At 40.6% G+C, this 20,462-nt stretch overlaps 1 protein-coding gene across 2 annotated transcripts in view; it reads left to right on the top strand.

Moving 5' to 3' along the window:
* Positions 1–20,249, top strand: part of PTCHD4 (patched domain containing 4) — a gene marked incomplete at both ends in the record, with an annotated part of 116,032 nt that extends 95,783 nt beyond the window's left edge. For both annotated transcript variants that reach the window (XM_084622326.1, XM_084622325.1), the window contains one exon: positions 18,616–20,249. In XM_084622326.1, coding sequence (XP_084478452.1) covers positions 18,616–20,249 — 1,634 coding nt within the window. The remainder of the gene's footprint in view (positions 1–18,615) is intronic.
* Between the last annotated feature and the right edge of the window lie 213 nt (positions 20,250–20,462).

The raw sequence follows: 20,462 nt of genomic DNA, 5'->3' as shown, positions 1-20,462 counted from the left end.
ACTTCAGAAAAGCAGACTTTGACTCCCTCAGGGAACTGATGGGCAAGATCCCCTGGGAGAATAACATGAGGGGGAAAGGAGTCCAGGAGAGCTGGCTGTATTTTAAAGAATCCTTATTGAGGTTACAGGGACAAACCATCCCGATGTGTAGAAAGAATAGTAAATATGGCAGGCGACCAGCTTGGCTTAACAGTGAAATCCTTGCTGCTCTTAAACACAAAAAAGAGGCTTACAAGAAGTGGAAGATTGGACAAATGACCACGGAGGAGTATATAAATATTGCTCGGGCATGTAGGAATGGAATCAGGAAGGCTAAATCACACCTGGAGTTGCAGCTAGCGAGGGATGTTAAGAGTAACAAGAAGGGTTTCTTCAGGTATGTTGGCAAAAAGAAGAAAGCCAAGGAAAGTGTGGGCCCCTTACCAAATGAGGGAGGCAACCTAGTGACAGAGGATGTGGAAAAAGCTAACATACTCAATGCTTTTTTTGCCTCTGTCTTCACGAACAAGGTCAGCTCCCAGACTACTGCACTGGGCAACACAGCATGGGGAGGAGGTGGCCAGCCCTCTGTGAAGGAAGAAGTGGTTCAGGACTATTTAGAAAAACTGGACGTGCACAAGTCCATGGGGCCGGATGCGTTGCATCCGAGAGTGCTAAAGGAATTGGCGGATGTGATTGCAGAGCCATTGGCCATTATCTTTGAAAACTCATGGCAATCGGGGGAAGTCCCGGAAGATTGGAAAAAGGCTAATGTAGTGCCCATCTTTAAAAAACGGAAGAAGGATGATCCTGGGAACTACAGGCCGGTCAGCCTCACCTCAGTCCCCAGAAAAATCATGGAGCATGTCCTCAAGGAATCAGTTCTGAAGCACTTAGAGGAGATGAAAGTGATCAGGAACAGTCAGCATGGATTCACCAAGGGAAAGTCATGTCTGACTAATCTAATTGCCTTCTATGATGAGATAACTGATTCTGTGGATAAAGGGAAAGCAGTAGACGTGTTATTCCTTGACTTTAGCAAAGCTTTTGACACGGTCTCCCACAGTATTCTTGTCAGCAAGTTAAAGAAGTATGGGCTGGATGGATGCACTACAAGGTGGGTAGAAAGTTGGCTAGATTGTCAGGCTCAACGGGTAGTGATCAATGGCTCCATGTCAGATTGGCAGCCGGTATCTAGCGGAGTGCCCCAAGGGTCTGTCCTGGGGCCAGTTTTGTTCAATATCTTCATTAATGATCTGGAGGATGGTGTGGATTGAACCCTCAGCAAGTTTGCGGATGACACTAAACTGGGAGGAGTGCTAGATACGCTGGAGGGTAGGGATAGGATACAGAGGGACCTAGACAAATTGGAGGATTGGGCCAAAAGAAATCTGATGAGGTTCAACAAGGACAAGTGCAGAGTCCTGCACTTAGGACGGAAGAATCCCATGCACCACTACAGACTAGAGACTGAATGGCTAGGCAGCAGTTCTGCAGAGAAGGACCTAGGGGTGACAGTGGACGAGAAGTTGGATATGAGTCAACAGTGTGCCCTTGTTGCCAAGAAAGCCAATGGCATTTTGGGGTGTATAAGTAGGGGCATTACCAGCAGATCGAGGGATGTGATCGTTTCCCTCTATTCAACATTGGTGAGGCCTCATCTGGAGTACTGTGTCCAGTTTTGGGCCCCACACTACAAGAAGGATGTGGAAAAATTGGAGAGAGTCCAGCGAAGGGCAACAAAAATGATTAGGGGACTGGAACACACGACTTATGAGGAGAGGCTGAGGGAACTGGGATTGTTTAGTCTACAGAAGAGAAGAATGAGGGGGGATTTGATAGCTGCTTTTAACTACCTGAAAGGTGGATCCAAAGAGGATGGATCTAGACTATTCTCAATGATAGCAGATGACAGGACAAGGAGTAATGGTCTCAAGTTGCAGTGGGGGAGGTTTAGGTTGGATATTAGGAAAAACTTTTTCACTAAGAGGGTGGTGAAAGACTGGAATGCGTTACCTAGGGAGGTGGTGGAATCCCCTTCCTTAGAAGTTTTTAAGGTCAGGCTTGACAAAGCCCTGGCTGGGATGATGTAGTTGGGATTGGTCCTGCTCTGGGCAGGGGGCTGGACTAGATGGCCTCCAGAGGTCCCTTCCAACTCTGTTATTCTATGATTCTATGATTCTATGACCCTGGGTGAGGCCAAGAGGAAATAACTAAGATGTGTGTATACCAGTGCAGGAAGCCTAGGTAACCACATGGAGGAACTCGAACTACTGGTGCAGGAAGTGAAACCAGATATTATATGATAAGGGAAACATGGTGGAATAATAGTCCTGACTGGAATACTGGTAAAGAAGAGTGTGTGCTGTTCAGGAAAGACAGAAAGAAAGGAAAGGTGATGGAATAGTATTGTATATTAATGATGAGGCATACTGTAAATAAATATGAAGTGACAGAATGGATAACGTGGAATCTGTTTCGGTCTAAATCACTTTGGGGAAGAAAGGTAACAGAAGCTCCACTGCGATACTGCTTGGGGTTTGCTACAGAACCCTAGGATCTGATTTGGAAATGGATATAGACCTCTTATATTTTAATTAAATAAATGATACTGGGAATTGTGTGGTTATGGGAGACTTTAATTTCCCAGATATAGACTGGCGGACAAATGCTACTGATAATGAGAGGGCCCAGATATTCCTGGATGTGAGAGATGACAGATTTCTTCACCAGACAGTCACCTAACCAACAAGAGGTGATGCCATTTTAGATTAAGTATTGGTAAGTAGCGAGGACCTATAGAAGAACTGGCTGTAGAGGACAACTTTGGTTCTAGTGATCATGAGTTAATTCAGCTTAAATTAAATAGAAGGATAAACAAAAATAGGTCTACAATAAGGGTCCCTGATTTCAAAAGGGCAACCTTTACAAATTTAAGAGAATTAGTTAGGGAAGTTGACTAGACTGAAGAACTCAAGAATCTGAACGTGGAGGAGGCTTTGAATTATTTTAAGTCCAAGTTGCAGAAACAATCTGAACCCTGCATCACAAGCAAGGAGAAAAAATTGTAGGGAAAGGTTGCAGAGAAAATGGGGAAAAAATGATCTGGGAAACTACAGGCCTGTTAGTTTGACCTCAGTTGTATGCAAGGTCTTGAAACTAATCTTGAAAGAGTACTTAAAGGTATAGAGTTAAATTGTAATTGGAATGAAATACATCATGGTTTTACAAAAGGTAGATCATGCCAGACCAAACTGATCTTTTTCTTTGAGAAGATAACTGATTCTCTAGATAAAGGAAATGCAGTAGATCTAATCTAGCTGGATTTCAGTAAAGCTTTTGATACAGTGCCAGATGGGAAATCATTAGTTAAACTGGAGAAGATGGGGATTAACATGAGAATGGAAGACTAAAGGGGAGAGTATAATGGGTCATATTGAAAGGTGAAGTGTCAGGCTAGAGGGAGGTAATTAGAGGAGTTCCTCAAGGATTGGCCTTGGGACAGATTTTATTTAACATTTTAATGATGGCACAAAAAGTGGGAGTGTGCTAATAAAATCTATATGATAAAAGTTGGAAGGTATTGCTAATATGGAGCAGGACTGAAATATTATAGAAGATGTTGATGACCTTGTAAACTCGAGTAATAGAAATGGGATGAAATTTAATCGTGGAAAGTGCAAGGTGATGCATTTAGGGACTAAGAACAAGAGATTTTGCTATATGTGGGGCATTTACCAGTTGGAAGCAACGAAAGAGGAGAAAGACTATTGGTCAATCACAGGATGACTATGAGTTGCCATTGAGATGCAGCTGGGAAAAAGCTAATGAAATCCTAGGATGTATCAGGCGCGGTATTTCCAGTAGTGATAGGAAGTTTTATTACCATTGTACAGGGCACTGGTGAGACCGCATTTAGAATGTTGTGTGTAGTTCTGGTTTCCCATGCTTAAGATGAATGCAAACTGGAACAGGTGAACAGAAGGGCTACTGGGATAATCAGAGGAATGGAGAACTTGCCTTATGAGAGGAGACTTAAGGAGCTTGGCTTGTTTAACCTAACAAAATGAAGGCCAAGGGGAGATATGATAGATCTATATAAATACATTAGAAGGACAAACAGGGATGCAGAGGAGTTATTTATGTTAAGGGTCAATGTTGGCACAAGAACAAATGGGTACAAAATGGCCATCAACAAGTTTAGGCTTGAAATTAGATAATGGTTTCTAACCATCAGAAGAGTGAAGTTCTAGGACAGCCTTCCAAGGGGAGTAATGGGGGCAAACAAACCTAACTTGTTTCAAGACTGAGCTTGATACATTTATGAAGGGGACAGTATGACGAGGATGCCTACAATGGCATATAGCCCATCTGCATCTGCAAACATTTCCAATGGCAGGAGATGGGACACTAGATGAGGAGAGCTCTGAATTACTACAGAAAATTCTTTACCAGGTGTCTGGGTGATGGGTCTCAGCACATGCGAAGGGTCTAACTGCCATATTTGGGATTGGGAAGTAATTTTCCCTTAGGTCAGATTGGCAGATACCTTGGGGGCAGAGGGGTTGCCTTCCTCTGCAACTTGGGACATGGGTCACTTGCTGGTTTTAACTAGAGTAAATGGCGGATCTCTGTAACTTGAAGTCTTTAAATCAAGATTTGTGGAGTAACTCAGCCAGAGGTTATGGACTTACTGCAGGATTAGGTGGGTGAGGTTCTGTGGCCTGCAATGTGCAGGAGGCCAGACCAGATGATCATGATGGTCCCTTCTGGCCATAAAGTGTATAAGCCTATGAGTCCATCAATTTCCTTATTCCCCTCATTTTTTTTCATTGTACAGGGTTTTTTACAGGGAAAAATCTCCTGCTTGACAGTTTCTTTAAATGGAAGAAAGAGATGAGCCTGAATCAAAATTCCAGACCCAAACATCCTCAAATATTACAAGCCCAAGCAAAAATCAATTGTTCAGCTTGCAAAACTGTCAGTATTTTTTAATATTATTTAAACCTAAAGCTTCGCCTATGCTAGAAAACTATACTTTTTTAATGATACCAGCACCTCCAGTGGGAACACAGTTATATCAATATAAAGATGTTTTATATTGACATAGCTATTCCTGTACAGGAAGGGCAATAAGCTATACTGCTATAAGGCACCTTTATATTGGTATAATACATCCACACTAGGTTTGTACCAGTATATTATGTCAGTAAAAAGTCACACCTCTAACCAAAATAGTTATACTGGTCCAAAACGTGTGTGTAAACCAGCCCTTAGGAATCTCTATTGCAGGTTGTTGTGAAACACAGAGCAACAGAGACAGGGTTCCCACTCCAATCCTTATTCCCTCATTTCCCCACCCCCCCCACCCCCAGCTTATGTTTCTCAGAAGGAAAGGACACATTCAAAATAAAATGTAAGAATGGTGGACAACTCATCAGACTGACACTGCCCTAACGCACTGCCCTAACGAGGGAGGCCACAGAGAAAATGGAAGCAGTTTTCAGATGCTATTAGAATGCTGCCAAAAACTTAATTATCTCCTGTTGGGACACACTGCTAATGGTCAGGTTTCATTCATATTAATAAGCTATCAATAAGCTGCTAAATGCTGCTAACTGCAGCGTGTGTGTGGCGTGGGGAAGGGCTGGTGATTTTCAAGGTTTACACAAGCCAACACAGCTCATGGTTATAAAGCCAACACCGCACATGACTGAAATCCATGGGAGTTTTGCCCTGCAGTATATGCTAAACTAGCCCGTTTTATGCAACTGATATTACATAGGAGGATTTGATCAAGCTGCGTGATGAGTCCAGGGGACTGAACATGGGACTACTCTCCAGGAAGGAACTCCTCAATATAATTCCAAGCTCTGCACCAGGCACACTCAACAGTCATCTGGAGATTATTTAGGGTTGTGTAGTGAAAGAGGCTCTTACTTGTAGGACCCCTGCCTCATTCGTTGCAGAAGCTGGAAGATGTGTAATGTATGGGGCACAGGCTTGCAAAAAGAGATAGGATGGTCTCATGGCTAAGATTCTATCCATGCCTCTGCCATAGAGTTCCTGTGTGATGCTGGGCAAGTCACTTAAATCAAAATGTTCCCACGTGGTCACTAATTGTGTCTTTCTCATTTTCTGGGTGCCCAGGGTGAGACACCTGACAGGGTTGAGCACTCAAAGCTGCAGCTGAAGTTGATTGGCGCTGTGCTTTGAGCATATCAAGTGCTATAAAAATGCTAATTACTCTGGAAAATAACAGCATAGATGTCTCAAGTTGGGTTCCCAGAATTAGTGGATATTTGACAATTTTAGCCTTAATCTCTCAGTGCCTCAGTTCCCATGCTGTAAAATGGGGAGGATCATATTACTTAATCTCACAGGAATATTGTGAAGATAAACTCGTTGATGTATGCAATGCACACAGACACCGTGGTGAGACCACCTTAGAATCACCAAGGGGACTATTAATAATTCTGTGTCGAGTGCAGGATTTGAACGGTGTGCAATAAATAACACTTAGGGCCACACATTGAATGAGGAGGATACTCATAAAACTTCCATTAAAAATACATTACTAAAGTTGCTAATCAAGCGTTCAGAAGTTAGGAAATGCCAGACTTAAGGTTGTCTGTATGACCTTAATTCTGGCATTTTGCATATGCATTATGATACAGTCTTTAATAACATGATCACATATTATTTTTCCATAGGATGCCTGCCTCCTTCAGACATCCATCCCAACCTTCCCACTCAGCTAGTTGTCCCAGTCCCCCATCCCCTTGACTACTTGTGCTATCTGTAATGCACGGTACTATGACACTTTGAGACCCATCAAGGTGAAATCTTCAGTATACCATGTATACTACAGTATTATGATTATTTATGTACATGTGTTTTAGTGAGGCATAATGGTCTAGTGGAGCGGGGACTGAACTGAGCGGTGTTCTAGTCCTGACTCTGCTATGGGGAGAGTGTCTTTGACTCAGTTTCCCTTCTTTTCCTTTGTCTGTCTTGTCAATTTAGAACTCTTCAAGTCAAGGACTGCCTGTTGCTTTACATATATACAGCCCTTAGCACAATGGGTCCCTGATGGTGGTTGCCTATAGGCACTCCCATAATACAAATAATCATTTAAAACTTCAAAAACTATTACCTCACTTTCCAGGCTGCCCAGAAAAGCTCACCTACTCTGGGGTGCACTCAGTGGTGGAGCCAGGTTTTGCATTGGAGGGTGGTGGGGGGTGATGGGTCATTGGTTGTGAGCTGGAGAGCAAGCCCACCCCCCACTGCCGGCAGCTCCTGCCTCATGGGGCTGGACCCAGCTCTCCACTCTGAGCATTGCAACTTGGCATATGGGGTCACAGGGGGGAGTGGTTTTACTTCAGGATAGATATCTCAGTGTGAAACAAGGCACTGGAGATTTTACATCAGTGTCGCTACCTGAGGTGGACTCCAGGTGAGGGGTATGAGGTTGATTTGACTAGCTGGATCAAGGGAGTAACAACTACTGGTGCCCTGTGTCCAGTAGGATTTTACATTGAGAGAGCTATCTTGAACTGGCCATCTCATTGTAAGAACACACCAATTTTATGCACCAAAGACAGCCTTCATTAGACTAGTTGGTATATTATGAAAGCCACAAAAACAAGATGATTATAGAGTCATAGGGCCGGATCCTCAGCTGGTATATATCAGCATGGCTCCATTGATCTCCAGGGTGGTATGCTGATTTACACCAGCTGAGGATCTGGCTCATAGAAGTCAGAGCTGGAAACCTAGCTCCCTGCCAATGGGAGATTGTTCCCTACAACGCTTTATCAGTCTAGCTTTAAATTATTCAAGCAATGGGATAACCTCAGCCTCCCGAGGGAGACTATTTCACAGACTAATGGATCTCATTACTGGAAAGTTTAATCTGAATAGCAGTTAACATTTCCCTTAATTTTATCCCATTGCTCCTAGTTATACCCTTCCTCTTTGGATACCTCTAAACCAGTGGTTCTCAACCTTTCCAGACTACTGTGCCCCTTTCAGGAGTCTGATTTGTCTTGCATACCACAAGTTTCACCTCACTTAAAAACTACTTGTTTACAAAACCAGATATAAAAATACACAAGTGTCACAGCACACTGTTACTGACAAATTGCTGACTTGCTCATTTTTACCATATAATTATACAATAAATCAATTGGAATATAAATATTGTACTTACATTTCAGTGTCTAATATATAGAGCAGTATAAAAAGTCATTGTCTGTATGAAATTTTAGTTTGTACTGACTTTGCTAGTACTTTTTATGTAGCCTGTTGTAAAGCTAGGCAAATATCTAGATGAGTTGATGTACCTTGTGGAAGACCTCTGTGTACCCCTAGGCATTTGCATACCCCTGGTTGAGAACTACTGCTCTAAACAGTTCTTCCCCTTCCATTGTGAATACATCCTTCAAAAATGTATGGACTGTTCTCCTTCCTGTCACACTCACAAATATCTCAGTCATCCTTCAGCCAAGCTCTACAGACTTGCTCTTTTTAATCTCTCCTCCTGCCCCTTGATAATTTTTGTTGCTTTTCTTTGAATACCACAAATTTTCCTACCGCCTACTAGAACTGAAGAACAGTAAATAGCCAAACTCACTGCTTCAATTATGATCAGAGTTTATAGATTGCATCACATTATTTTACATGGACTAACCAATTTGATACTTAAATGCTTCCATTTCCTGTGACCCCATTGGTAATCTCAAATTCCCAATCTTCCTCCTGATCTTTCTAGTTATAGATCCATTTTGTACCTAGCAGCTTCAGTCTTCTAATCAGCTTCACAAATCTGTCCAGTGGTATTGGCATAAATGAATAAATAATTAATTCATTAGTAATTTGATCTAAATTCATCTCAGGTTTCTTTATGTGTCACTTAAAGCTGCATCATCTGATGACAATTTCTGTTTGTATAATCGCTATTTACAAAGTTAATCTAGAGGCATAGATAAGAAAAAGAAAAAAAGGATTTTAATCATTGCTAAGGCACAGCAGAAAAATAAGTGGTATTCGGGGATATATACAATTTTCAAGCTGTATGTATTAATTCAAACGTAAATCACATGACAAGGTAATTGTTAAACAAATCCATCTGCATCTGTACTCTACATTTCGATCTACTCCAACTCAGAGTGGTTTTTATGATTAGGTATTTTAGTACTCCTTGAACAAAGAAAGAAAGAACATCCAAAATCTGTGAGGTTGCAAAATGTGACTTTAAAACAAAAAGTGCCAGGCTAACCTTGAATACAGAAAAATGCCAGCATGGTTCTGTTAGTAACACATTCTCTGCAGGGTCATTGGTTCAAATCCAGCGCTAAAGCCTGATCTCATACCCAATACCAATGGCAGTGCAGTTCCAAAAAGTGGTTGTAGATGCTATAACTAGGGAAAGATTTGAAATCGAAGTTGCTAAATTATCGTCTAGAGTCTTGTGCTACCTGCAAAGACATAAAGATTTTGTACACTTTGATTCCTTGCATGCTTTTCCCATTCAAGCCTTGGCTGGGTTTGACTTTGAAGATTTTGATTTAACATTTGCTTTTTAACATCTACAGTAAATATTTCAACTGTTTTTAATATGACATGGCCTCCTTTATTCATTATAAGAACAGGAGTATTTGTGGCACCTTAGAGATGAACAAATTTATTTGAGCATAAGCTTTCGTGGGCTACAGCCCATTTCATAGGATGCATAGAATGGAACATATAGTAAGAAGATATGTATATATACATACAGAGAACATGAAAAGGTGGAAGTAGCCATACAAACTGTAAGAGACTAATTAATTAAGATGAGCTATTATCAGCAGGAGAAAAACAACTTTTGTAGTGATAATCAAGATGGCCCATTTAGACAGTTGACAGGAAGGTGTGAGGATACTTAACATGGGGAAATAGATTCAATATGTGTAATGACCCAGCCACTCCCAGTCTCTGTGTATTATTGCTATTATTATTCAATCAGGATCAAGGCCCCATTGTGTTGTCTCTGTGCAGATACACATATAAACAGTCCTTCCCCTGGCGGGCACACAGTCTGAGAAACACAAACAAATGGAAGGTTGGGGGCACGGCTGTAACACCGAAGCAAATGGACATGGTGGTGATTGGCATCGTTTTCTTAGTCACACGTTTTGTAGTTGGTAGTTTTTTTTTGTTGTTGCTATTTTTAATTGGCGGTAAAACCAGGATGGAGGGACTGGCAAGAAAAGGGAGCTGGTGAAAGTAAGAGAGCAGGAAATGGGAAGAAGGGGAAGAGTGACACTCACTGCTTGTCACCTGCCTTACTGATATATCTGGCAGTGTGAGGGGGTGTAATTTACATACCAGGGATCCATAGGTAGGTGAAAGTAAAATTAGCATGAGGGCTCTTTTAACTTACATCTTCTTCCAGCTCCTCAGTGTGGGAGCTCAGCCTTCCTTACACAGCGGTAGACTGGGTTTAAATAAGTTTAATGGAAACTGAGAGTAGGCTCTTTGGAAGTATTCATTGTTGACCTGACTCTCTAATAGTGAAATTCCCAACGACAGCAGAGCAATTGTGAAAATCTCACCCTCAAGTGAGTGTAAGGGGGAGTCTAGCTTACTCCATCTTCTGAATTTGGCCCAAGGACTAAAACTTGAATTGCTCATGGTATCTCTATCAGTGAAGAACTCCTAAAATGCAGTGAAGAGACCTGCATGATTTTGGGCCCCTCCATGGCTCTGAGGGGTATTCAAAAGACCTCAGGAAACATCAACACTAATAGAAATAAATGCAAACATTTAAAACAAAGATGACAGCACTAGCCCTACTGCTCACCTCTGTCAGAGAGTGCAAAGCAATTCATTCCAGGATTTTTTCTAATTGGGGTTCACATGGGAAGTGGAATACAATGCAGGAGCTGGAAACCATCCATTCAGGCATGCAAAATATCATTAGGCTGGCACAGGTATGTTAAGGCAGAGAAAAACCTTTTAGGCATAAATGTGTTCAGGGTGGGGGGTTTTTTGCTCAAAGTGCTAAACTATAGAAAAACCAATGTCCTGAGACAGATTTCCCTGCAGGGCCACTTCAGTAAAGATGTGCAGTTCTGCTGGATGATATTTCACTACGCTTCATTTAACATTCCTGCTATAGAAGCCAGCTTTTTTAACTAGCCATTTTATTATTAGAGGGATGTGTGACTTAAAAGAGCAATTCTGTACTGCATACTTTTCAAGAAAGAGAGACACAGCAGGGTACAAGCACCTTTCTCAGTGTGTCTGTATAAATCCAATCAGCATTAGTGGGTGTTATCCTACACGCAATGCCATCAAGAGGGCAATGCACCTGCAAGTCTATTTCATCGTATTTTTAAAGTATTGCATATATTCAGTCCTGAAAGTGTCACAAAGGCCCCATTCCTCAAAAGCTGCTAAATTCCACTGAAACCGAAGGACATTAAGAGACTAAATACCTTTGAGGATCTGGAGCAATCTCAAATGAGAGAAAGGAAAGTGTCCATAGTGTGATGATGATTTCAGCAGGGTGCTGTCACTGGGCCTCTGGCTGGATTTTACATATTGTCGCATATGATTCCAGGTGTGTGTGTGGTTCGAAATGTCTCCTTCGTTACATTCATAAAACGGAGGTGTTTTACTGCACTCGCTAGTGGGTGTTTCCAGTGCGGGGCGCAGGATCCCTCTTTAGAGAGGAAGGCTGAGCTTGTGATTAAAGCACTGCACTATGGCTCTAGGAGAACCAGGTTCAATTCCTCACTCTTCCGCATATTGTGGTTCACAGCTACTGCTGCCTTTGTGACCTTGCCCCAGTCACTTCAGTCCAATGGGCTTCAGTTTCCCAACTGTAAAATGGGGGTGGGGTAATAGAAATGTGTCCATTCGCCTACCTTCATTTTTCATTCATAGTCTAAGGTCAGGGACTGTCTTTTACTATGCGTTTGTACGGTGCTTAGCATTGTAAGGCCCCAGTCTCACACTACTACTATATATGTCATATGTCACCTGTCCTGTAGCTACTCTATGGCAGAGTGGGTTTGGGGCTTTATTCCCATCAATGCCTCTTTCTCACTGTATGACTTGAGGCAAAGGTTAAGTGACTTGCCTGAGTATCCCCACGTGTAAAATGAGGATACTAATACTTATCCAACCGGAGGGTCTAAGGGGCTTACAGGATTTATATTTGCAAAGCATTATAGAGCTGAAAATTGCTATTATAAGTACAAAATTCTTCTTATCAGATGAAAACCCTGGACATGTCTGCTGAGAGGTGTTATGACCTATGCAGAAATGTATTCAAGAGCTGTGTCTGTGCGACTGCTTAAACAGAGGGAAATGGTCTTAAATGCTGCAAATGTAAAAGAATGATTAGCCACTTAGCAATCAGTTGACACCTGAGGCTCTGAGAATTGCATAGTTTCCGGAAAAGGAGTATTAAAAGGATGCACAATGTAGAAAACATTCCCCTCCCCACCCCCGCCCAGGCAGAACTGGGATAGAATCACTGGAATGGGGATAGGTAGTGGAGAGGATTGTATAGTAAAGTGAGCCCTTAAAGGCAGGTCTATACAAGTAACTTTTGCTGGTATAGCTTCTTCTATAGTATGTAGGGGGAAAAGTGGTATGATCATGAGGGATTTCAATATGAATACTATATGCTGGATGTCTCATGTATTAAAACATCACTGGAATTTCAAAATATGATAGATGACAATTTCCTAACTCAAAAAGTATTGCAGCCAACACTGTGGGATTCTATATTAGACCTTGTCTTGACAGATAAAGAGGAACTGATCACATAACTAAAATGTAATCGTACCTTAAGTCCAAGTGATCCGGATTTTATCATATTTATAATGTGCAAAGAGAATATAGCTCGGACCACTGAAATATATACGTTAACAGGGCCAGTGTCACAAAACAAAAGAAAATATGAGCCAAAGAAGCTGAGAGGAAGAATTTAAGAAGAAAAATGTGATGCCCCAAATATGTGATGCCCCAAAAGCCACAACTGAAGAAGAAAGGCATACCTGGTTTAGAGAGGAAGTGAAGGTAACTATAAAATATACAGAAAAGAAATGGAAGAAAGGGGAAGTTGATAGTAATGAATATAAATTAGAAGCAAAGGGACACAAGGCGAAATCTATGGGCAGCAGATTTAAGGACAATACGATTGAGTTTCTAAAGTATATTAGGAACAAAAAGAATGACAACAATGATATTAGTTTATTACTAGATAGAAATGGCAGAATTATCAATAATAATGTAGAAAAGATAGGAACCGGAGTGTTCAATAAATATTTCTGTTCTGTATTTGGGGAAAAAAACAATGATGTAGTCAAATCATATGATAATACTCTTTCCATTCCACTGGTATGTCAGGAGAATGTTAAATAGAAGCTACTAAAGTTAGACATTTTTAAATTAGCAAGTCCAGATAACTTGCATCCAAGAGTTTCAAAACAGCTGACTGAGGAGCTTGCTGGACCAATAATATTGATTTTCAATAAAACTTGGAACCCTAAGGAAGTCCCAGAAAACTTGAAGAAAGATAAATTTGCCCATGTTTCAAAAGGGTAAACAAGATGACCGGGGTAATTATAGTCCTGTAAGTCTGGCATTGATCCCGGACAAGATAATGGAGCAGCTGATATGTGATTCAATTAATAAAGAATCAAAGGATGATAATTTAGTTAATGCCAGTCACCATGAGTTTATGGAAAATATATCCTGTCAGCCTAACTATATCTTTTTATTATGAGGTTACAAGTTTGGTTGATAAAGGTAATAGTGTTGATGTAATACACGTAGACTCCTGTAAGGCATTTGACTTGGTGCCACATGACATGTTGATTAAAAAAACTAAAAAGATTTAAAATTAACATGCCATACATTAAATGGAGTAAAAACTGACTAACTGTTAGGGCTCAAAATGAAATGGCAAACCAGGAATCATCATCAGATGGATGTTTTTCTAGTGGGGTCCCATAGGGATTGGTTCTTGGCTACTGAACATTTTTTCAATGACACAGAAGATAAGATAAAATCATCACTGATAAACTTTGCAGATGACACAAAAAATGGGGGGAGCGGTAAATAAGGAAGAGGACAGGTCACTGATAGAGAGTGATCTGGATTGCTTGGTAAACTGGGCTCAAGCAAACAATATGCATTTTAACATAGCTAAAAGCACATTTATACTTCTTGGAACAAAGAATATAGGTCACACATATACGATGGGGGATTCAATCCAGAGAAGAATTGACTCTGAAAAAGGTTTGCTGGTTGTGATGGATAATCAGCTAGCCATGAGCTTCCGGTACTATGCTGTGCCCAAAAGGGCGAATGAGATTCTTGGATGCATAAACAGGAGATGCTCAAGTAGGAATAGAAAGATTACTTTACTCTGTATTTGGCAAGGTTTGACCATCTGTGGAATACTATGTCCAGTTCTGGTGTCAAGAAGGAGGCTGGTAAATTGGAGAAGGTTCAGAGAAGAGCCATAAGAATGATTAAGGGATTAGAAATCATGCCTTATAGTGTTAGACTCAAGAAGAGCAACCTAGTTAGCTTAAAAAAGCAAAGGGAAAGGGGTGCTTTGGTTACAGTCTATAAGTACCTAAATGGGGAACAAATATTTAATAATGGTCTTTTAATCCAGCAGAGAAAAATATAACCCAATCCAATGTCTAGAAGTTGAAGCTAGACAAATTCAGACTGGAAATGAGTTGTAAATTTTTAACAGTGAGAATAATTAACCATTCGAACAACTTACCAAGGCCATAGCGGATTCTCCATCACTGACAATTTTTAAATCAAGATTGGATGCTTTTCTAAAAGATATGCCCTACAAATTATTTTGGAGAAGTTCTATGGCCTGTTTTATACAGGCGATCAGACTAGAAAGATCACAGTGATCCCTTCTGGTCCTGGAATCTATTAATCTGTGAAAGATAAGTGTGTGCTTAAGTATTTTGCTGAATCAGGCCAGAGTGCTCAGCACCTTGCAGGATTGAATCCATAAATGAGTTCTCAGTGTTCTACTGGGAGTTGGCAGGGGGAAAGAGTTGGGAGGGCTTATGGGAGCAGGGTGAAATATTTGTGCTGTGAATCATGTTGTTACGAATTCCAGATGCCATTCGTATCATCTGAACTTTCACTCACGTGTGTGTGTGAAAATGACTCTGTTTGCTAAGTGCAGGGGAAGGCAATGAACCATTTTACAGAAAAAAATAATAGAGGCTGATTGGACCACCACAGGTCCGTGTCAATGACATGTGGAAATTAGCCAGTATAGGATTTTTTTGGGGGGGGGGAGGGGTTGCTTTTGATGGGAAAATAGCCATTTCATCAAAATTTCACGTTTTGTGACATGAAAAGGCAAACATGTATACTTCTTGGAACAAAGAATATAGGTTACACATATACGATGGGGGATTCAATCCAGAGAAGAATTGACTCTGAAAAAGGTTTGCTGGTTGTTTTCACACAAAACAACAAAATGTTTGCTCTAACAAAGATCTTAGCTCTCACGCACTCATTTGCCTCCTAGCTCTGCTATGTCACCTGATGAGAAGTCAAGCTTCATTTACCCATCTCATAAAGTATAGATGATGCCCCAGTTGAGCAGCGAGAAAGCAATAAGAACCGGAATAGTCCAAAGTATGTGTTGCAGAAAATGATAGTTGCTAGATAGCATATGGGAAATAAAATTAGCATATTTAGTCATCAGGAAAATAGCAGAAATCAAGTACCAAAGATAAGGGGGTAAAGGTAGTCGTGAGGCAGGGAAAAACATGTGGGATGTCCCACCCAGGCTCCCAAGTTCCCAGCAATTTATGTCCCTCTCCCTCAGCTCCGCTGTTACCCCTGATTCCCCCAAGCCTTTGCACTGCTTCTGAGGGGGTGTGGGAAATATGGTTCTGTATTGTAGTTTAAATGAATTATTACTCAGAGTTCCGTATTAATTTGCCTAGTAAGGAATCTATTTGTCAAAAAGCATTTCTTGAATTTTTGTTGTTGTCTGTATTGTTACAGACATACCTGCTGATGGGTATTGTGAAATAAATTACCAAAAATAATTGAAACTGGTGTGATTATTCTGTGTTATTCTGACAAAGAAAATATGCAGAATTTTAAAATATCGTGCACAGGATTTTTAATTCCCCAGGAATGTTGTGTGATAATGTGCAATAAGTAGCCTGCGACTTTGACCTGGCTCATCATGAACTTACCCAGGAATGTAAAAGTCACCAGTTATCAAAATTAAGTTAACAGGAGGGGAGCATTTCGATTAAGATTTTTTGTTAACTAGAAAATTTCTGTGAGGCCAAATGTTTACATATCGCTGGGGGACACTGATTTACAGTGCACCCCAGTAAAACAGGGAACATTCACAGCACCTGACATTTTATGCTGTAATTTTCCCTGCCCGGAACAGCTGTCAAGGGTCTGCTTTTGGCACCAGAAGTAGTGTGTGGATAAGAAAAAAGTAAATAAAAATATAAACCCAACAGACTTTTCAGCACACTTCGTTATCCAGTCACCAACTGCGGGTCTCCCTATCATCGTGTTTCTGATACAATTACAAGGGCTTTTCCTCCTGTCTTGCTGTTTATAATTCCTTTGCTATGCTCAGTGAATATATATATATATATATATATATATATATCAACATTCTATTTCTACTGGTTTCCAATTTCCACCTTTCTCTCTCTGTCCAGTGGTATGTCTGCTTCCGTGGTCTGCAATTCTCTTTAGTCTACTGATTCAAAGCCCCATAAATTCAATGACAGACTTTCCATTGACATCAGCAGACACTGGCTTAGGGCTTTGATGTAAGATAGTTTAGAACATGGCTTCTCAACTGGGAGTGGGGGCGAGTCATAACAGAGTTGCAACTACCATCCCTTTCTTTATGACTAGTTATAAGACAGTCCCAAAATATTTGTGTGCTGTAACAGGAGGCCAAATTATGGAAAAGGTGCGGCATCACTGGTTTAGCACTTAGCAAACACTTGAACCAGTCAAAAAATGTTCATCTAAATCTTAGTTCAAAGAAAAGTGGCTTTTTGACCAAAGTGAATGTTTTTTGCTGAATAATCACTAAAATAGCACAACAATGCTGTGAAACCAATGTTTTGTGAGATCATAACATGGCTCATTCATTATTTTAGGGTTTTTTCAGACTCAAGGAGACCATATGGGTTACATTCTATTCTATATAATTTCTTACACTGCTTTCATAACCATAATATCTGAGCACCTTCCAGCGGTGCATTATGCTACAATTACACATTTGTCACATGTGATTCATTCTCTCTCTCCTGCTCTCCCCAAAGGACAATTGTGTGTGCAGTGGACTGTTTTGTTTTCATAGCACTTTGATTTTGTCTGTGTTGTTATTTTTCTAACACACTGCTGTATGTTTATGTGAGAGAAGGCTGGTTGAAGAAGTCCACCTTGCACTTGGAGCAGAAGGTGGTGAGGTTTGTGATAGTCCTCAGTACTGGTGGGAGTTAATTCCACAGTCTCAAAATGGCACATTCAATTTGTGTGTGGAAGTTTCTCTTCACTACAGTGACAGCTAAAGATTTAGGGCTGGTCAAAAATTTTCCATCAAAATTGTTTTCAGCAGAATATTGAGTTTTTGACTGAACTAAAATGTTCACAATAAGTGTCTGCTTTCCCCCAAAAATGTTAATTAATTCTGGAAAACCAAAAGCTCCAAAATTGACATTTTATTTCAGACATTCTCTGGAATTTTTATCACTTTTCATCCAAAAAAGAAAAAGAAAAGAAAAGAAACCATTTGCATTCAGGTTTTTGCTTTTTTGAACAAAATGTTGACAATTTCCACAGAGAAAAAAAACTTTTTCTAACCTGATTCACTAAAGATGTCATTTAAAAACAATAATTAAATCTTAGCCAAACAATTTGTGCCAAAATTTGATAGCTGGGGAATCCCAGAACTCTGACGATATTCAGTAACCAAGGTTGCCAGGAGCATAGCTGGAATGACCTTCCATGTTCAATACAAAATGTACCCCAAAATGCATCCCATGATTAAACAATAAATAAGAACCTGTTCTTGTGAGGTTTGGAGCACCTCCTACTGTGTGAACTGAGGGCACTCGTTACCTGACAGGGTCAGTCCCTAATAGCAGAGAGAGAGAAAGAAAGAAGTGTAGACAAGGAGAAAATGTATGTGCATGTATATATATATATAATTATTTGAAAAAACATTTTTAAGCTCTGACACTTCAAGATAGGCAACCTAAATCCATATTTAGGCAGCTAAACAATTCACTTTGTTTTGAGCCCAAGTCTTTGCATTCTCTGCAAAGGGCATTGGATCAGCTCCTATCTGAGGTGCTGGGCAAGCAGCCCCTCTGAATATCAGACAGCTTATTTAGGTACCTAACTATGATTAAAGTGTCTAACTTTGGACCTACAGATCTGAAAATTTTATTTGTATTTAACTAGTAAAATGATACAAATGTTTTTTTTAAAAGTCTGTTTACTAAAACGTAGTTGCCAAAAGTTCACATGAACGTTGCAGAATGAAAAGTGGAACCCTGTGTTTATACGTTGTTATTGTTATTGTTTTAGGTCATGGAACCAAGGGAGTGTTTGAACTTCTTTCAGGATGGCGCAGAACCAGAGAGAACCTTCCATTCAAGGATAGGGTAGCAGATACCTATTCCGATGTCATGGTCTCCTATACAATGACGAGTTCCTTGTATTTCATAGCCTTTGGCATGGGTGCCAGTCCTTTCACCAACATCGAGGCTGTGAAAGTTTTCTGCCAGAACATGTGCATCTCCATCCTGTTGAACTACTTCTATATCTTCTCCTTCTTTGGCTCTTGCTTGGTCTTTGCTGGGCAGTTGGAGCAGAACCGTTACCACAGTATCTTCTGTTGTAAAATCCCTTCAGCAGAATACCTGGAAAGGAAACCTATGTGGTTCCAAACCATGATGAGCGACGGCCATCAGCACACTTCTCATCATGAGACTGACCCCTACCAGAATCACTTCATCCAGCATTTCCTACGAGAGCATTACAATGAATGGATTACTAACATCTACGTCAAGCCATTTGTAGTGATACTGTATCTCATTTATGCCTCTTTCTCCTTTATGGGGTGCTTACAGATCAGTGAGGGGGCCAACATCATCAACCTCCTAGCCAGTGAGTCTCCAAGCGTCTCCTATGCCCTCATTCAGCAGAAGTATTTCAGCAACTACAGTCCTGTGATAGGATTCTACATCTATGAACCTCTTGAATATTGGAATGGCACTGTGCAAGAAGACTTAAAAACACTGAGCCATGGTTTCAATACAGTGTCCTGGATTGAACAATACTATCAGTACCTGAGAGTTGGCAACATCAGCACCACCAACAAAAGTGACTTTATCAGCATCCTCCAGAGCTCCTTTTTAAAAAAATCCGAATTCCAGCACTTCAAAAATGACATAATTTTCTCCAAGGCTGGAGACGAGAACAACATCATTGCTTCCCGCATGTATCTGGTGGCCAGGACTAGTGAAAACACACAAAGGGAGGTGGTGGAATTGCTGGAGAAGTTAAGGCCACTATCTCTAATACAGAGCATCAAATTCATCGTGTTCAATCCTACCTTTGTTTTCATGGACCACTATGGTTTATCAGTAACTATGCCTGTCCTGATTTCTGGCTTCGGCATCCTGCTGGTGTTAATACTGACCTTTTTCCTGGTTATTCATCCTTTGGGAAACTTCTGGTTAATTCTCAGTGTCACCTCAATAGAGTTGGGTGTCCTAGGCTTGATGACTTTATGGAATGTAGACATGGATTGTATTTCTATACTGTGCCTTATCTACACTTTGAATTTTGCCATAGATCACTGTGCACCCCTGCTTTACACATTTGTACTAGCAACTGAGCACACCCGAACTCAGTGTATAAAAAACTCCCTCCAAGAGCACGGGACAGCCATTTTGCAAAATGTTACTTCTTTTCTTATTGGGTTGGTCCCCCTTCTCTTTGTGCCTTCAAACTTGACCTTCACACTGTTCAAATGCTTGCTGCTCACCAGCAGTTGCACACTACTGCACTGTTTTGTTATTTTACCCGTCTTCCTAACTTTTTTCCCACCCTCCAAAAAGCACCACAAGAAAAAGAAACGGGCCAAAAGGAAGGAGCGGGAAGAGATTGAATGCATAGAAATTCAGGAGAATCCTGATCATGTAACAGCAGTCTGAAAGGCTTAGAAAAAATAATACAGATAGAGATATATTACAAAGCGTTGCACAGAGATGCAGGGAAAGTAGAGAAAAGATCTCAGCTGCTTGCGCTGGCCAGGTATAACAAGGAAAACGAAGACCAAGAAGGGGTATTTCATGACACATCAAGGTGAACTCGTTTAAACAAACTAGCAAAAGTGAAAATAATCTAAAAAAATGTCTTTGAATTCT

The sequence above is a fragment of the Lepidochelys olivacea genome (assembly GCF_965140295.1).
Source record: "Lepidochelys olivacea isolate rLepOli2 genome assembly, chromosome: 3".
Taxonomy (NCBI): Eukaryota; Metazoa; Chordata; order Testudines; family Cheloniidae; genus Lepidochelys; species Lepidochelys olivacea.
The sequence above is the reverse complement of the archived record's forward strand: the minus strand, read 5'-3'. Positions and strand labels throughout refer to the sequence as shown.